The sequence below is a fragment of the Heliconius melpomene genome, chromosome 14 (genome assembly GCF_056956725.1).
Source record: "Heliconius melpomene rosina isolate 202511_hmr_F chromosome 14, ASM5695672v1, whole genome shotgun sequence".
NCBI lineage: Eukaryota > Metazoa > Arthropoda > Insecta > Lepidoptera > Nymphalidae > Heliconius > Heliconius melpomene.
In genome coordinates, this window is record NC_140402.1 from 6,182,076 (window position 1) to 6,200,285 (window position 18,210).

Below are 18,210 nucleotides of genomic sequence, written 5' to 3' on the forward strand. Positions count from 1 at the left end.
TTAAAAATGACCACTTCGACCGCACTCAGAAAGGAACAGATAAATTTAATATTTTGACATATTATAATTGATTTATTGAAAAAGGAAAATTTAATATTTAAAATTTGCTAAATCCATATTTTGTATGAAACATACTTGTTTCGTACATAATTTTTTAACAGAAGTAAACTGAACATCCTCAGTTCATAACAGTTTCTAAAAAATAAAGTAATATGATTATTAATTTACGCTTTCAATAATAAAAAAAAACACTACTTTTATCATATCATGCAAATGAAGATTTTTTTAGCTTCACTCTATATTGCGCTCATACCAGAGTGGGCAGAGGGTACATCCCCTCTTTCCGCCGAATTCTGGAGGGATTGCATTCTTGAGAGGCGGACCTCAATTTAGTTTATGTTAGGCACAGATTTTTCTATAAAATTACAAAATAAGTCTTTAACATTTGCAAACGAACGAAAATATATAAAAAGAAACTGCGGTCATTGAAAACGTATGTCTAAATGAGATAGTACTTTTAATTGTAAAACTTTGAGTAGTTGGCAGGACGCCCTGTTCCACATCCTACTAGATAGCTTGACCGACGCCTACGTGAACTTAGATATGTATATATTTAATTAAATTTATTTTTCAATTTTTAATTATATAATTGTTGTCACAAAAAAAAAATATTTTAAGTAATTTAATTTTCCGTTATTATCCTTTTTCTTTTATTTAATAAAAGTCTTTTTTAAGAAACATATAAAAATTTTTACGTAGAACGTAAAATTTGAACCCGTGCACTCTTGGAAACTGTCCAAGTGCTGTCATCAGTAATAGAATCAAACTCCACTTTCTCAAAAAGTTCTTCCTAAATGTGTCACTTTAAGAATTTCAGAAATATTTTTTTTAACACGTTATCAATAATTAAATTGTGCAATTAGAATCAATTTATTTTGTATATTTTTGTTTTAATATATTAATAATAACAAATACATACAATTCATTTAATTATTTTTGACCGACGCAACGTTATCAGCTCTACAATGAATTCATCGACTGGATTAGAATCTACAGACACCTTACAAAGTTAATTACAAAACATACGAAAACTACTTCCCATATAGTATGTATGCATGATTTAGAAATCTCCGCAACAATTGATTGAAAGCCCCATACTATTTTTAGCGTCTTAAATCGAACTCGTTTGTTTGTCCGTCGGTTTTAATCAAATTATTCAATCTGTAGACGCAACTTCGCTTTTTGCAAGTAATGACCTCAGTGACGAATAGCGATTTAAACTACCGTAATTTCATGATTTAACATTGAAAGGTAGATCGATAAAAAGTGTTATAAAACCTATGGGGAACGGCATTTGAGTTTTATTATATTATAAAGGCTGTTTAAAATTTTTATCTATTTAAAAATGCTATCAAAAGTTATAGCAGGTCAGGTGACTGATTGCAGGTTCGGTTCCCGCCCGAGGAAATCAAATATATAATAGTAATCAAATATTTAATTGTGACTCTACCGTTACTTAAATTAATCATATGCTTGTGGGCTTAAATCTCATTCTTTCTAAGGTAATTTTCTTCTGCCACCAAATTAGCACTTTTCATTTTGACAATTTATTGAAAAAAATTTCTTTTTGTTACGGGTTTTCCTGTCTACCATTCGTAGAGTTTGAGAAACTTGTAAAAATAACATAAGAATCAAAGCAGATTTCGTTTACAAAAAGAAAAGAAATATATATATCTTGTTTCTAATATTGTAGCTACGATTTTTCAGTCACGTCATACGTCGCCTCTAACGCACAATTAGCTACAACGTAAGTACCCAATACCGCACTCGTATCGTTAATTTGTTTAATAAACATGAATTAATCGTACCAACTATCTTGCAAGAGGACAGTAGTTGCCCAGGGGCACCAGTGCGTTATTGAAAACGTCACTGGTTGTGGGTTCGATGCCCACTCGAAGAAGTTAAATATTTATTTAAAATTATATTTTCATTTCTTTGCTATGGTTTCCCGGCGCGGCGTTGAATTCTGGCACTCAACACAAAATACCTCTGGATATAGGCGAAAATTGGGTAACGGAGTGTCGTAACGTCTTCCTTCTGCCTATCCTACTGTGCGCGGGATAAAGCGTGAAGCTGATTTAATTTGATGTTAATTCCAACTCCTGGCATCACGTGATGCAGATGCTAAATAATATAGCAATGTCAAACCTCAAGTGGATGTAAGCAATATGTGTGATATTATAAGGATTACGACAATTGGACTTGGGAAGTTTGAATACCGGTATAAATTTCAATGTCATCTTTTCATTGAATGGTTTTATTGATATGAATCGCCTTAAGAGTTCATATGCATTACCATTTTAATTATGCTTATTATTTCTTTTTTTTTCTGTAGAGTGAGGGAACCTAGTGATAAGACACGCTGGTCCCCGATTTCCGCCGTTTTCTGGAGGTATCGAGTGTTGAAAGGCGGAACACAACGCCGGGATTTGCTCAGAGCAAAGAAATTATATTATTAAATATTTAATTTCCTCGAGTGGAAGTCGAACCCACACCCTATCTTTACAGTCATTTTGGACTAGCCTCAGCTGGTCTGGCTTAATAAATATTTCATGAGTAATTTTTAGATTCTATTTTAACGTGCGAACTTCCCACCTTACGATAAAAGTAATCGTAACATTTAACTTAATGTTAAGACAAATTTAGAAGTAGTAACAAAAGTTTTAAATTTTTTTATATAATGAAATAATTATGTATGTATGAGTATGACATAATATCTTTTTAAGTATGAAAAAATGAATTTTTAATAATGCCTGACATTTATGTTAGTTACCGATTTTATAAAAATTAGTATGTACAATATTATAATATTTAAAAGTATTGTTTAGGAAATTAACTTGATAATTGATTTATTCTAGTAATCGACGAATTTACCATATTAATGTACAAACAATTGAATATTAGCAAAAAAAAATATTAATAAGCGATAACGTCATCCCAAACACGAAATTGAGGTCAATTTCATCCATATAATATAACAAAACATAATTTTTAAATACCACAAAGGTTTAATAACACCGTGTTAGTCCCACAGGTATGGAGGTATCACATACAGACAACATTGCGGGAAACACAAAGCGACACCCTGAAATAATTTATCTACGAACGTAACGCCGTAATCCTTTTGCCGTCATTTTGGAAAGCACTCTCGAGTTCTTTGATAGCACAAATTAACACTCGGCTCTACACTAGTTTTCACGGTATCACGCTATCGCGGGTTTAGGTTGAGGCACGTTGCGTGTTGGTTTCGGAGACGGGTTGCGACATGTCAGCGCGCTCGGCTGGGCGGCGTATAACTGCACGTTTACAGGCCAAGTCTCGGAAGCGACCATGCGCCTTGTCGCTTCTAGTGAGTTACTGACGCCCCGCATTCATGGTCAATGTTAACAGCTTGATAGCTTGTTCCTGTTACCGAAAATCGCGTTTTAAACTTAAATGGTTCAGTTATCATGCTGATTGGGTAATTTGGTAACGCTATTGTTTTTTTTTATCTCGTGTGCTATACCGGTGGGTTGGAGCTTACAGTTGATTGGATAAGTGAAGTCAAATTTGTGTTACGGTTCTCCTCGTGACGTTAAGTTTATTTAAATTTACTTATGTCTTTTTACTTTTTTATTATTTTATTTATTTGCTTAAATAAATAAAATAATAAAAAAGCTGAATTACGATTTTATATTCAACTACTGAAAATCTTTTTAACATTTATTACTTGGTTTTCATTATAAATTTTCAATTATTTGGTGGTATTTATTTTTATAATAATGTCTCGATGATAATATTTCTTCCAAATAAATATTGCTATATAGTATGAAAATTCTGTGTGAAAATATTTTAGAATGCATTAAGGAATTCCTAAGTACGTTCATCTACTATAAAATTCTTTTATTAACAATTCGAAGGTCTGTTACTGTATTCGCAAAGGTTTTGATGCGAATAGAATTTTGAAACGTTGTGAAATATTAAATTCGTTTTGGGGTTAATTGATGGTGTATGAAAGAACGCTATATATTAAGCTTGACCAATAAAAATCTAACAGATATTTTTCTTAGTTTTAGTAGCATTTATCTAAATTTCTTTTAATATTAGCTTATAAGATAAATTTTAAGGTCAAATATATTTTTAATGATTTAAGGCACTAGGCTAATTATCCAAAACAATCAATAATAGTTTATATTTATATTACATTAACTAATAAATTATTGTTGATAAAACAATATAGTTTCATTAAATTATAAATGTGAATAATAATAAGCTTCACGCTGTATCCCGCACACAGCAGAGTAGGCAGAGGGAACCTAGTGTTAAGACACTCAGTTCCTCACTTTGCGTGCAATTGCGTGCAAAAGCATTGCGTGTTAAGTGTTAGAACTCGACGCCACGCTTTGCCTCGATACCAGAGCGAAGAAATGGAAATATAAACGTAAATAAATATTTCACTTCATCTTGGGGATCGAACCCACAACCGTCGCGTTACAGTCGCTTTTCGCCACTGCGCCATGACGGCCTCTACTAAATGTGTATATTATATTTAATCTAAATAAGTAACAAAAGGTTATCAATTAAAACGTGATAATAATTTAACCTTACGAAAATAGTTAAATGTCATATCTTGATTGCCACACTCTAGACAATCTGAGTTCGATAGTAAACTTTTCTTATTTATTAATATTTATTTATTTTATTTACATTATTATCATTTATTTTTCTATTACCAATATTTATTTTATTTACTTTTTTATTTTAGTACTTTATTTTGTTTATGTTTTGCGTACAAGTATGATAAGGAACTTACGCAGTCCGGTAATTACCGGTATCGGAGAACTTTATCTATCAGTTATTGGAACTGTGATATTACAACATTAGTTACGTAATTGATATTCTTTACGTGTCTTAAAATCTATCTTGAAGTCTCATTCAATAAACTCCATGTGCCTATATTCTAAATAAATTTGATTTCAGTAAAAAATCGCTTTTAATATTCTTATAGAAAAAGATAATAAATAAATATAATACTTGAAGTTAAGCTTGTAATATTGTAGTTTGTAGTATAAGAAAAAAGCATTTAAGTTGCTTTTTGTGAGGTAGAAAAATGCCAATCGACAAGAAAGAATTAAACGAAACGTTTGTTGTTTTTTTTTTTGTATTTTGTATTCAATTCATATTTTTTCATAGAGCGAACCTAGTGAAACTTCGTTCTTTATTTCCGCCGAAATTCTATAAATTGCAGGTTATTTTTATTTCATTTATTGTACGCCACAGATTTTTATGACCATAATTTATACTCATAAAAACATAAACATATTTTAAGCAACGAAATGGTCTCTTTATAGTACTTAAGGGTAAATTATAAAAGTTAAATGTATGATTAACACATCAACAAAATCTCCTGCTCATTTTAAATTTAATGATTTTGTTATGTTAAATTTTTCACAAAACTTTTCACGCTTATTTAGCTATTAAAAATAACCTAATATTTTTTTTGGGGGCCATTGTGATGTCACTAAAGCTGTAAAATAAAAATTTCTAAGTGGATATTAGAATTATTATTTATGGGAAACATACGGGACTTATTTTTTCATGAATATTGTCAGACTGGAGTTACAATATTTTACAACACCTCTAATATTGAAAGTAACTTTTACAGATTTTACAGTTATTTTAGAATAACTGTAAAATATTGTTCAAGTAGGTTATTTCTGCACTTTTCCTTATGTATGAATTGGTGATAAATCCATACCTATATTATAAATTCGAAAGTAACTCTGTCTGTCTGTCTGTCTGTCTTTTACGCAATCAGGGCCAAATCGCTTATTTAATTGTGATAAAATACTCATATAGAGATACTTGAGGGTCTCGGGATGAACATAGGATTCTTTTTTTTCTCATATTTGTAATATTTTCGATATATACCCATATATTAAACGACTTATTAATTTGACATGCAATTTATTCCGCCATGTTAATTACAACCGTCGCGTTGCTAAGCAACGATTTGCAAAGTTTGTTAGAAAACGTCACCCAAAATGAGCTTGCTTAACGCATCTCTCTATTGAAAACTGAAAATAATTTCATAAATATTTAATAAATATTTAATAATTTCGCGTTCGGGTCCACTAGTAGATAATAAATTAAGATCTTTTAAAGAGCTTTATAAATACCTTTTCTTAAGCTAGGTACAGGAAAACAAATTGCAATTTTAGAATGTTTAATGAAATATATCCGATCTTGTGAAGTACCTGAGTCGTTTACCTGTTTCTTTGACTCACTCACAGGAAACTCACTGTTAATAAATCCAACTCGTAAGATCTATTTTAAAAAGGAAATAAGATGATGCAAGTTTAGCGATATTGAGACGAGTCGAGTCGTCGCTGTGACTTTGTTCTTATGTTCGGACAAAACATTTACTTCCTTTGTTATAGAAGTCAAAGACCGATATGTAATGGACAAATACTGTAGAATTTTAGTTTCTTGTAAACTTTTGTAGGTAATTAGTATGTAAATTGAGTTTTCCGATAAATTAATCCTTCTTTTGACTTAGAATTCAATGTTATCAGATTATCATAAAGGAGCCATGGATTTTTTTTTCAGTTTTACGCTGTATCCCGCATACAGCAGGGAAGGCAGAGGGAACCTAGTGTTAAGACACCCCGTTCCTCGGAGGCATTTCGTGCGTAGTGACATAACTCAACGCCGCGCTTTGCCTCGTCACCAGAGCGAAGAAATGGAAATATACATGTAAATAAACATTTCACTTCCTCGAGTGGGGATCGAAACCATAACCGGCGCGTTACTGTCACACCCTTATGCTGCCCCGACGGCCTCTATCTTATCCATGAATTTAAAAATATTTATTTACTATATTAAATATTGATTATTATTAAATTGAAAAAACAAATTCAGCTTCACGCTGAATTCAGCACACAGCAAGGTAGGTATTTAGTATAATACCCTTTAATTTGTGTACATTAATCGTACCCAAAAGTTATAATTTATTGGAAAGGTCTACGGTAGTAACTTGTATATTTTACTAAACAGTTTGAAAACTTAATTTTTTACTTTTTGCCAAATTGGTGGTGAGTGATGAAACTCAACGTTGAAGCAATCGACACCAGAGCATCGCCACTCACCACTAGCCATATTCCATTCCTGAAAAACCTAACCAGTCAATCTGAACCACTAACCAAGCAGCAGCGTCTCATCATCCAGCGCTGTAACCAGCGAGTCTGTGCAGCAGGTATTGGTATTGTCGATGGATATCCTAACGGAGGCGCAGTCCGCTGGCGAGTGCGGCAGCTGCTCCGCCGACTGCGCCGCCACGCGCCCGTTGGCCAACCGCAGCGAGGCCGTGCGCCCGCCCGCCGCTGTCGCCGCGCCGCCTCCGCCATCTTCGCATCTGATGAAAAGGTGGTTCTTGTTAGTGTATATGGTTGGTTGGTATACATGGTTTGGTAGAGCATATAGTAGAGGACGAGGAAGCCTAGTGTTTAGGGCAACGGAATGTTTCTCACTTTCCGTCGAATTTTCAAGGCATGTGTGTTGTGGCGAATTCAATGCCCCAAAATGGGGAATGGATTGTCTTAACAGGTTATCCGACTTTATGCGTGATACAGCGTGAAGTTAGAAAAAACAAAAAAACATATTGCAATTACAAAGTTCTTATTTCACTATAAAAATAACACAAAACGTCAAAAGTAGAGTGTATCAAATATTATTTTCAGTCTTATATAGGTACTGTACGGTAGAACTCAACATTTTTTCACATGTAATAGCTATGGAAAAATGTAGAGTTCTACAGTATTACAGAAGTAGCACGTTTGGATAGTTTGTATGTCGGTATGTACAATAGTTGATTGCGAAAATTATTGAAATTCTTCCAATCCATATCGTTGTTTCGAACCTACGAACTGCTTAACAAATACTTATTTTATCTTATTTTTTTTAATACTATACAAAATTCTTAAATAAAAGAAACGGATTTTTTATCATCATTAAAAATATATACTAAGACTAGTGGACCCGGACGCGGCTACGCCTGCTTGAACTATAAGAATATTTATTAAATATTATATAATATATTTATTTTTATAAGGATGAATATCAAAATATGAGTTCATTTTGGGTGTCGTTTTCTTAAAACAACAAAGAAACTTTGCAAACCGGTGCTTAGCAACGACGGTTGTTATTTACATGGCAGAATAAATTGCATGTCAAATTAGAAAGTATTTTAATTTATTAGTATATATGTAATGTAATGTTATATAGTCTATAGCACTTCTGAAGAATGCAGCTTTCATACAAAACAAAAACATAGTAAATCGGACCAGTAGATCCAGAGATCTTAGCGTTCAAACAAACAAACAAACAAAGTCTTCCGCTTTATTATACAGGGTGAGTCATATTGAACTTTCCGATTTCAATAAGGTGTGTATTAAAAACAAAGCGACATGCAGTAAAAATTATTTTATTGTTTGAAAGCACATAACATGCAGTTTTAATTTAGTTGGTTTTAAAAATGATATCTTGTAAATGTCTACCTCCATTGACCACACACTGCTGAAGCCTTTCCCGGAAGTTGTCCATTACTCGTCGAGTCATATTCAGCGGAATAGCATTGATTTCTTCCGTGATTGCAGCCTTCAGTTCATCGATGGTTCGGGGACGATGCGTGTACACCTTTTCCTTCAGGTAACCCCAGAGAAAGAAATCGCAGGGGGTTAAATCAGGTGATCTCGGCGGCCACCCAACGTCACCTCGCAAAGAAATGAGATGACCGGGAAACATTTGTCGCAGGATTTCCATTGAACGCCTGGATGTATGGGCTGTAGCACCATCTTGTTGGAACCAGATGTTATCGTTGTCATGATTCTGCGTTAATTCCTCCAATTTCGGTTTCAGAAAAGTTTCAAGCATGTCGCAATACCGAGCAGAGGTAACTGTGACGACTTGACCATCTTCTTCAAAAAAATAGGGACCCCACACACCAAACTCTGCAATAGCGCACCACACTGTCACTCGAGGGCTGTGAAGTGGTCGTTCGTGTAGGTTTCGTGGGTTATTCTCAGCCCAGTATCGAAAATTCTGTTTGTTGACAGTTCCGGCGAGGTGAAAATGTGCCTCATCACTGAAGATCAAAACAGCAGTGCGGGGGATCTGCTGAATGTCGCGGCATAAATTTGTTCGTGTGTCTAAGTCTCTAACTGTTAATTCTTGCACTACCTGAATCTTGTATGGGTGAAATTTAAGGTCTCTATGCAGTATTCTGCGGACACTACTGAAAGATAATCCTAGTGAAGCGGCATGTTTCCGAACAGAACGCCGAGGGGATTGTTGAATTGAAGCCCGTACTCTATCCACGTTTTCCGCTGACGTTGACGTCCTAATTCGGCCTTGTGGTCTTGTTTTTAATGCTGATGATGTTGCTCTAAAATTTGATACCCAATTTCTGATTGTTGGTCCAGTGGGAATGGGATCACGTCGACCAATAGCAAAATGTAAACGGAACGCACGCTGTGTTGTGATCACGGAGCCGCCATTTTTAATAAACTCTTCAACTACGAACGCACGATGTTGTCCCGACCAAGCCATTGCTCACACTAAAACTGCATATCATGGCGCGTCTAATGACACCATCCCCACCCTTCTACTCCTTCCCTTCTTCGTGCAACGTCCTTCCAAAACCGGAAAGTTCAATATGACTCACCCTGTATTAGTATAGATTTACATATGCAAAAACGTAATGCAGTCGCTGTGAAAACCTGCCTATCTAAAAAATTAAAGAATTCACCATCCATAAGGCCGTTCAACCACCGAATGTTTATTCAAATGTTTATGATGTACGTAAAACAGAGCATAAACTGTATTTTAATTTTTCTGTTTGTGCTAATACTTAGATATGGCTCGTTTCAATCTTTGGTTATGGCGTGAGTAAATTTTTTACATTCACGAATTTCCGCTTTGGGTCGTTAACTTAGCTTTGGAAATAATCCTTGTCTCTCTGTGAGAGCTTTTGGCATTTTTGGGACCAAAATTAGATTTTAGTCGGTATTTCTGTTTTTTTGAAAGTTCCATATAGATGGAATTGAAGTTTAAGAGCAAACGAGCGCTCTATTTTTATTTTTCATGTCATTAAAGAGACAAAATTATGTTAAGTGGGGAAGAGGGACAATAATTAACAATTTTAATAGAAATCTTGACACTAGGTTCCCAAGTTCCCTCTAAAAATATATATTTTAATATATATGGGTATTTACATATCTGGAGAAAAAATGTAAAATACAGGTATACAAGAGCTCTATTGTACCTTGGCAGATTATATAATTAACGCCGATAAATTTTATTATATTACTTTTAATTTTCAATTTTCTTTAGTATAACTAGTCTCTTAAAAGTATCTGAAATGCGCCATAATGACGTAATGTTTTCAATGAAATGAATGTCTTTGAACTAATCTAACAACACTTCTAATGTGATCGCTTATAGGAATGTTCGACATCAAAACAGATATGGTTTTTTTAAATACACGTTTCTCATCTCTAAACATTGCGAAAATAGTTTCCATCAATTTTCTAAATAAACAGCTCTATTCTATATTATTTAAAAAGGTATACTTTTTTTCAAATTGCAAATACTAATATCTTAATATGGGCGGAGCATATCTGTCGTAGAGCCGACGGCCGCAGGAGCAGACGTGTCTTAGGGTGGAGATCCCGTACAAAAAGACCTGTGGGACGACCCCCTGCCAGGTGGGCCGACGACATAAAGAAGTTGGCGGGAAGCGGATGGGTCAGAAAAGCTGAGGATCGAGTGTGGTGGTAAGAATTGCGGAAGGCCTATGTCCAGCAGTGGACAAAAGATGGCTGTTGATGATGATGATGATGAATATACTAATTAATAAAATAAAACTCAATATAAAACGAAGCCATTGTAGTGCAGCGGCACTTATGTATTTTGCATTGTGGGTTTGAAATCGAATCCATATGGAGAAATGAATTATTTTCATTTCCTCTATCTGGTAATAAGACGAACACGCGGCGTTGAACTCCGCTATTTAACACATTTCGGAGGTACATTACGAACGGACACATTTAGTTTTCACATTAGATTTTCTTAGATTAGTCTATACATTTAAATTAATATAATATTTAATGCGTATAAAAATAATCTTCACCTAATATTTTATCTATATATATAAAATCGAAAGGTCACTCACTCATCACGAAATCTCAGAAACTACAAGTGCTAGGAATCTGAAATTTTGCATAGGAGTTACTTATAGGACGTAGGTGCTCGCTAAGACGGGAATTTGCAATATTCGACTTCTAAGGGGTTGTTTTTGGGGTTGAAAGTTTGTATGAAACTTCGTTACTACAAATGCTAGAAGTCTCAAATTTTGCATAGACGTCACTTATAGGACGTAGGTACTCATGGAGACAGAAATTAATAATAACATATTTCACGCAGGCGAAGCCGCGGGCGGGCCGCTAGTATAAAATAAATGTGAAAAAAAACTCTACACAACCACGACCCTTTTAACATTGAAAGTTTAAAAATGTCAGGTAGTAAATTGTATAAGGTTTAAAATAAATCTAGCAACAATGGCACTACGTTTCAAATGAACTAAAGCACTGATAAATCTCTCGAGAGTTTCGTACTTTAATTATGTATATCCAGGGTCATTTGGATCTGATATCTCTCGGGGGATGCTGACAGCATGAAGTATGTTCCACCTAACGAGGGCTTTAGCGTTGGATTCTCTTATAATTTTACCTTGATTGGACGACGATGGTATGTGGGTCAAAGTTTAAACGGATTGAAAGTTGATTTATAGTAGGCACATATGTACATATTTTAAAAATGTTATATGAAATATTATGTAAGAAAATTAATATTTACATCCTATATATCTTATAAAACAAAGTCGCTTTTCGTGTCTGTCTGTTGTTTCTAACTCTTCTTCTTCTAAACCACCCAACGGATTTTGTTGCGGTTTTCACCATTAGGTCGAGTATTTTTCGTAGAAGGTTTATATATAGTTTATTATTTGTACATTCTTATGTAAATTAACATAAATACGATAAATATGAATAAAGTCCTACCCGTTGAGACACTTTCGCGCATGCGCTGCTTTAATGGTAAGTACTACATGAAAAAATTGTACTGGAGTATTGTTCCTCTTAATAAGATCTACAAAAAAGTCCGCGAGAGCATATTTTTATCTTTTAAGGATAACGTGTAGTGATCATTTTTCTGTCTAAAAATAATAATTTCAATATATTTTTTATTGTGAGGGATATTTTTCCATAATAGTATTAATCCTTATCCTTTAAAATACTTTATTAATTTTCTACGTTAAACGAAGATAAAAACTGCTGTTTACACTATTTCGAAATTGCGAATAGTTTTAGAGAAAAACGCATTTAATTGTTAACACATCCAGCCGTTGACACATCAGCTGTATGTTACTCAAGTTTCACTTATCCCTTACTCTCAGCATATAAATAAGTATATTAGTTACGTTGGCCATTTAATGTAGATCAAAACTGTCTTTTACGGTTTTTCATTTTAATAAGTATTTTAGAAGTTGTTACAATATCAAAAAATCCTTGCTGCGAAACGGCTTATACAAGCGCGTCCGTAAGTAGAATGCTCGCCTGCCACGCGGGCGGCCCGGGTTCGATTCCCAGCCGATGCATTTTATTTAATTTTCCTCACAGACAGCCACGTAGTGCTTGCTTTTCATCAGGGACAGAATACCCTCTTCAGCATTAGCCATAAGCTCGAAAAAAAACCCGCCTGCCTCTATAGCAACGAAGATTCAGATGCGTTTGCACGTATTGGGTAATTGGAGTTGAATGTATTATTTCAGCGCGATATATTTGGTTTCATATTTTTTGTAGTAGTTATTAGTAGATAGGTTTTTGTTTATAATTTCTTCCGTTTAAAAATAGTCATTTAACTATCTAAAAATAGTCATTTAAATATATTTTAATAAGTACTTGAAAAGATTAGTAGCACAGATTTAAAATTACGGTACCTACTAAAAAATCCTTGCTGTGTAAACCAATTGGAAAATCCTTATTGAAACTACGAAAATGCGGGTTGCATTAGGGTTTAATTAATTTTCACATTATCTTAAGTGCTTTGCAAACATACATTATATGAATAATCCAGTAGTAAAAGCGGGCGAAGCCGCAAGAGGGTCGCTAGTATAATATATAACCAGAATCAGCTTCACGCTGTTTCCCGCATACAGCAGGGTAGTTAAAGAGAACCTGGTGTTAAGACCCTCCGTTACCAACTTTCCACCGAATTTTTCGCGTGGCGGAACACAACACCGCGGCGGGCAATTGCTTTGGTGCGGGGCGGAGTGCGGAGAAATCATAATAAAAAATACTCATTTATTAAAATTAGGTATTTATGAACGAGACAAGTTATCAAATGGTTAACTGGCAACTGATCCTATTTAGCTAGTGGGTTAGCTTTGATATCTACACCGGAAGGAGTGGGTTCTACCCAAATTTGTAGCAGATGTTTTTGTGATAAGAATCAATTGTAAATGTTACATACAATTTATTTATTTTCCTTAGCAGGGTAGGCAGAGGGAAACGAGTGTTAAGATACTCCGTTTTATACTTTTCGTCGAATTTTCGAGGCATTGCTAGCTGAATGCCGTGCTTTACTAGTAGCTATATATAAATTTAACTATATATATAAATTTAACTATAAGTAAATAAAAGTAAAACTATAGAGTGTTCTAGGTTCCCTGTTCACTAGGTTCCCCCTGCCTACCCTACATCGTGAAGTCATTTTTTGTATAATTGTGCAATTGTCTGATAATAAATTTAACAAGTAAAACTATGGTAAATAGTCTTATATATTTTTTGCGTCATTAATTAATAATTTATGACTAATTAATTAATAACCAAGAGTTTTCCGTTGGGACGTACACTTTCCATAATGGCAACACTTTAAAACAAGTACTAATTTGTAATTCATATTCAAGAAACTGTTTATCATACAAGAAAACTTCTTATAATACATTTTTGCCTGGCATCTTTTAATCCAGGTGAGTTAAACGAGACAGGTTCGATTCCCACTCGAGAAGATTTCATATTTCATATTTTAATTTCTTCGCTCTGGTGTCGAGGCGCGCGGCGTTAAATTCCGCCACTCAACACACAATACCTACTAAACACTAGGTTCCCTTTGCGTTCCCTGCTATGTGCGGGTTACAGCGTGAAACTAAAATAAATTGCATCTTTTAATCCAATAAGGCAAGGATTAGTTAGCATTCCTAATAAAACCTTACCACGAAACGGGTTCGGGCAAAATTGGGTTATTCCGAAATGCTACGAGGTCCCTTAATTGTTGTTTTTGGGGCCAATTTTAATTTGAAAAATTGTAGCACTGTCGGTACTCGCCGTAAATTTAGTTAGTCGGCGAAAATTTTTACGAGCTAATTTTGCTGCCTTTGTTCACGAATACAAAGTTAAATTAATTCTACGTATCTATTTATTGTAACTAGTGGTTGGTTTTGCAAATTGCTTTACACCACCTGCAAGGGGAACAATGGTAATTTCCGACCTTTTTTAATGAATGTAGGGTTACGGTAATTTCATTTTGTAGCTATCGGTTTTAGTCTTAAATGTGTAATGGGTATATTATCGTTTATTATTGTGATTAGTGGCGTTAGATTCCGCCTTAACATGCAATGCTTCGAGAATTTAGTGGAAAGTGGGGAACGGAAGTGTTTTAATAGGAACGGAGTGTCTTAACCTAGTAGGTTACCGTATTATGCTAATTATCGTAAAACGTATCTAAATATATAAAAATTTGCTACAATTTAAAAGACAGCATGGTACTATGAACACGATAATTATGAACAGGATAATTGTGGGTTCGGTGCCCATTCGAGGAAAATCTTTTATTAATTTGAATTTTAATTTCTCAATTTTTTTATTTTTATTTTCGTGATATGGGAGATAAGCAGCACATGCCTACGTGTTTCATATCTCCCTAAAATGTATTTTTTAAACCAAAAGTTAATTTAATTAGACTCTTGTGAACTAATTTAGTAAAACAAAATAACAAGATATATATAATATCTGTTGGTAGAAAATACGAATAGTAAACGTAGGAGCAGGTGGCCCAGCAGAAGTTGGTATATTAAATCCACAGTGAAAACAGAACTGTTGTTTGTGTTGCGAATTTATAACTCCGTTTTAAATTTAACTATCAAAATATTTATACATTTTCTTTAAAGACATTGCTCAAATTATAGTGAATATATATAGTTTTGGTCATAGATTAAATATAAATAGTACGAATTGATTATGTGGCTGTAGATTACGTTTTTAATTTGTTTTGGGAACGTCATACATTTTTGTTGGTAACATTGTTTCTTTTAAAACTATTTCCGTTTTACTCGTCGTCTACATAACAGCGGGTTAATGTTTAAATATTAAAGTCACTTTCTGTAACAGTACTCGAAAAAGAAATGAAATAGCATCTCATACTTTTCCTAGATGAGGCTGTCATGGCGCAGGGTTACAAGGTTATGACAGTAACGTGATAGTTGTGAGTTCGATCCCCACTTGGGGGAATGAATAATTATTTATTATTTTGTTTCCTTTCTTCGATCTGGCACCAAGGCAAAAGTCTGGCGTTGAATTCCACCACTCAACCCGCAATGACCTAAATCAATCATAGAAAGTGGGGAACGGAGTGTCTTATCACTAATTTCCCATTGCCTTTCCTTTCTGTATGCGTAATACATTGTGAAGCTGATTTTCCTGTCGTATTTACGGTCGCACGCTTGAACCCCTGTACCACGATTTGCCTAAGCTGGCCTCAATTATATTTTCTATATGAAATTTATAAATACGTTACATGCAAAATGATATAAAAAAATGCGATAAAAATAAACCTAGTGTGAATACAATTCTATATCTTCTATATATATAAAATCGAAAGGTCACTCACTCATCACGAAATCTCAGAAACTACAAGTGCTAGGAATCTCAAATTTTGCATAGGAGTTACTTATAGGACGTAGGTGCTCGCTAAGACGGGAATTTGCAATATTCGATTTCTAAGGGGTTGTTTTTGGGGTCGAAAGTTTGTATGAAACTTCGTTACTACAAACGTTAGGAGTCTCTAATTTTGCATAGACGTCACTAGGACGTAGTCATGGAGACAGAAATTAATAATAACATAGTTCACGCGGGTGAAACCGCGAGCGGGCCGCTAGTATTGTATATAATTAGGTATGGGAAAGTATGAAGCAAGTAACCTTTACAGTGTAGTGGCATTTAAAGTGTATTGTTAGATCAGTTAACCCTGGAGGCACGCGACCTCGCGTGGTGGTGTCAGGGTCACACCATCAGCACATTTACGAGACGTTTGATGGTGCTGAGCTTTGTGCTTTTTGCTATCAGATTTAAAGTTAATTTGTTTTTAATGTTTATAATTAAAAAGTTGATAATTTTATTAGCTTGGTGCTGTATCTCGTACACAGCAGGATAGGCAAAGGGAAACCTATTGTTGAGCCACTCTGTTCCCCATTTATCGCCGTATTCTGGAGGAATTGCGTGTTGAGCGGCGGAGTTTAATGCAGTATAATAGTGTCTGACTGCAAATGTATTGGTTGTAGGTTCGATGCCCACCCGAGAAGTTACCATGCATTTTTAAAATATTTTCATTTATCCGTTTTAAGCCAGACTAAGCCGCTAAATAAACAAAGTGCCGAATTTCTATTAGAGCGAAGAGTACCAAGTGCCTTGACACTGTAGAAACTTTCTCTGTGCATACTCTGTTATGTAAATAAAAACGTAAAGTTGACTTTTTAATAATAAAAACATGTCAATGTGTTTGCCTAGCAAATTAGGAGTTGGAGAGAATCAAATTATTTTTATGAAAATAATTTGAATATACTTTATTCGTTCATTTTATTAATATTATAAACAAGGAAAGTAATTTAAAAAGCTTATAATTTAAAAAGTTATATCTTTCTATTTCTTAAATATCAATGCAAATATTTTTTTTAAATAACTTTGAACACGTAACGCCATCTATATTACGTGAAGGTAAACAAGGATAATACTATTTCCTAATTTTCCCGCGCCCAAACATGGCGCTAGTGTGCTGTTCCATAGTATATTGTAGTCTTTTAGCTGGGAAATGGCGCTAGTAACTTATTGGGTAAATTTTTCATAATCTGAGATTTAAAATTTTTGTAAATATGTTACTTGGAAAAATATTAAATAACCATTGTTTTGGGTTCTATTACATTCAAAAATGCCCCCAATAAGAGATTTTCTTATATATCTTTTATATACAGACAGCGATCAATTACAAGTTTATAATATGTATAAGTAGATATTTTTAAGGGAAACATTTATCAAAGCGTAAAAAATATCTGATTTATCTATAAAAAATCTAATCTAAAACATACTATTAGTAAGTAATTTCTTTTTAATTCTTCTTTGTAACATTTAAATTTCAAAAACAGCTGAATAAATAATAAATGCGTGTGGAGGAACGGCTTGTAATTTTGTTAATTGTTGCGACATACATAAATCTGAAACGTCAATACAGTCACGAATGTACTGTACGCAATATTGTTTGAATAAATTGAACGTGAGTTTTTTCTTTTTATATTTTAGCATTATTTTCCTATATTTTAATGTTAGCCTTTTACAGAATAACACTTTACCTTGCCTGGAAGAGATCGCTTAGCCTTAGCTTAGATAAGGCCGCCTACTATATATTTCTCTATATGTTTCTTTTTATTTCTCTATATTTTTTGTGGTGTAAAATAAAGTATATATTATTATTGGGGCCGTCACAAGGCACAAGGGTGTAACTGTAATGCGCCTATTAAAATATTTTAGTTTAAAAAAAAATATTTTACACGAAATTTCTCAAAAAATTGTCCTAAAAAAAAATTTATGAACTATATATACCTATTTATTCTATCAAACTAAATTTATTATGCCAATTCTTTCGACAATTCAAACTTGACCATATAAATAAATGAGGGGAGGAGTACCTTTTATAAAATACCTAAAATATATTAAATGATATAAAATTATTTTGGGTTTTCATATTTCATATATAAAAGCCGGATTCCATAAAGGGATTTATGGATAA

The 18,210-nt window shown here is 33.8% G+C and overlaps 1 protein-coding gene across 7 annotated transcripts in view; it reads right to left on the bottom strand.

The window, feature by feature from the left end:
- Positions 1–18,210, bottom strand: part of Ih (hyperpolarization activated cyclic nucleotide gated potassium channel Ih) — a 178,078-nt gene that overhangs the window by 76,137 nt on the left and 83,731 nt on the right. For 4 of the 7 annotated variants that reach the window (XM_085197481.1, XM_085197480.1, XM_085197483.1 and 1 more), the window contains exon 3: positions 7,242–7,453. In XM_085197481.1, the coding sequence (XP_085053607.1) occupies positions 7,242–7,453 (212 nt within the window). Of the gene's footprint in view, positions 1–3,059; positions 3,363–7,241; positions 7,454–18,210 lie in introns of those variants that run through there. The other 3 variants (XM_085197489.1, XM_085197488.1, XM_085197487.1) reach the window with 3 other exon arrangements.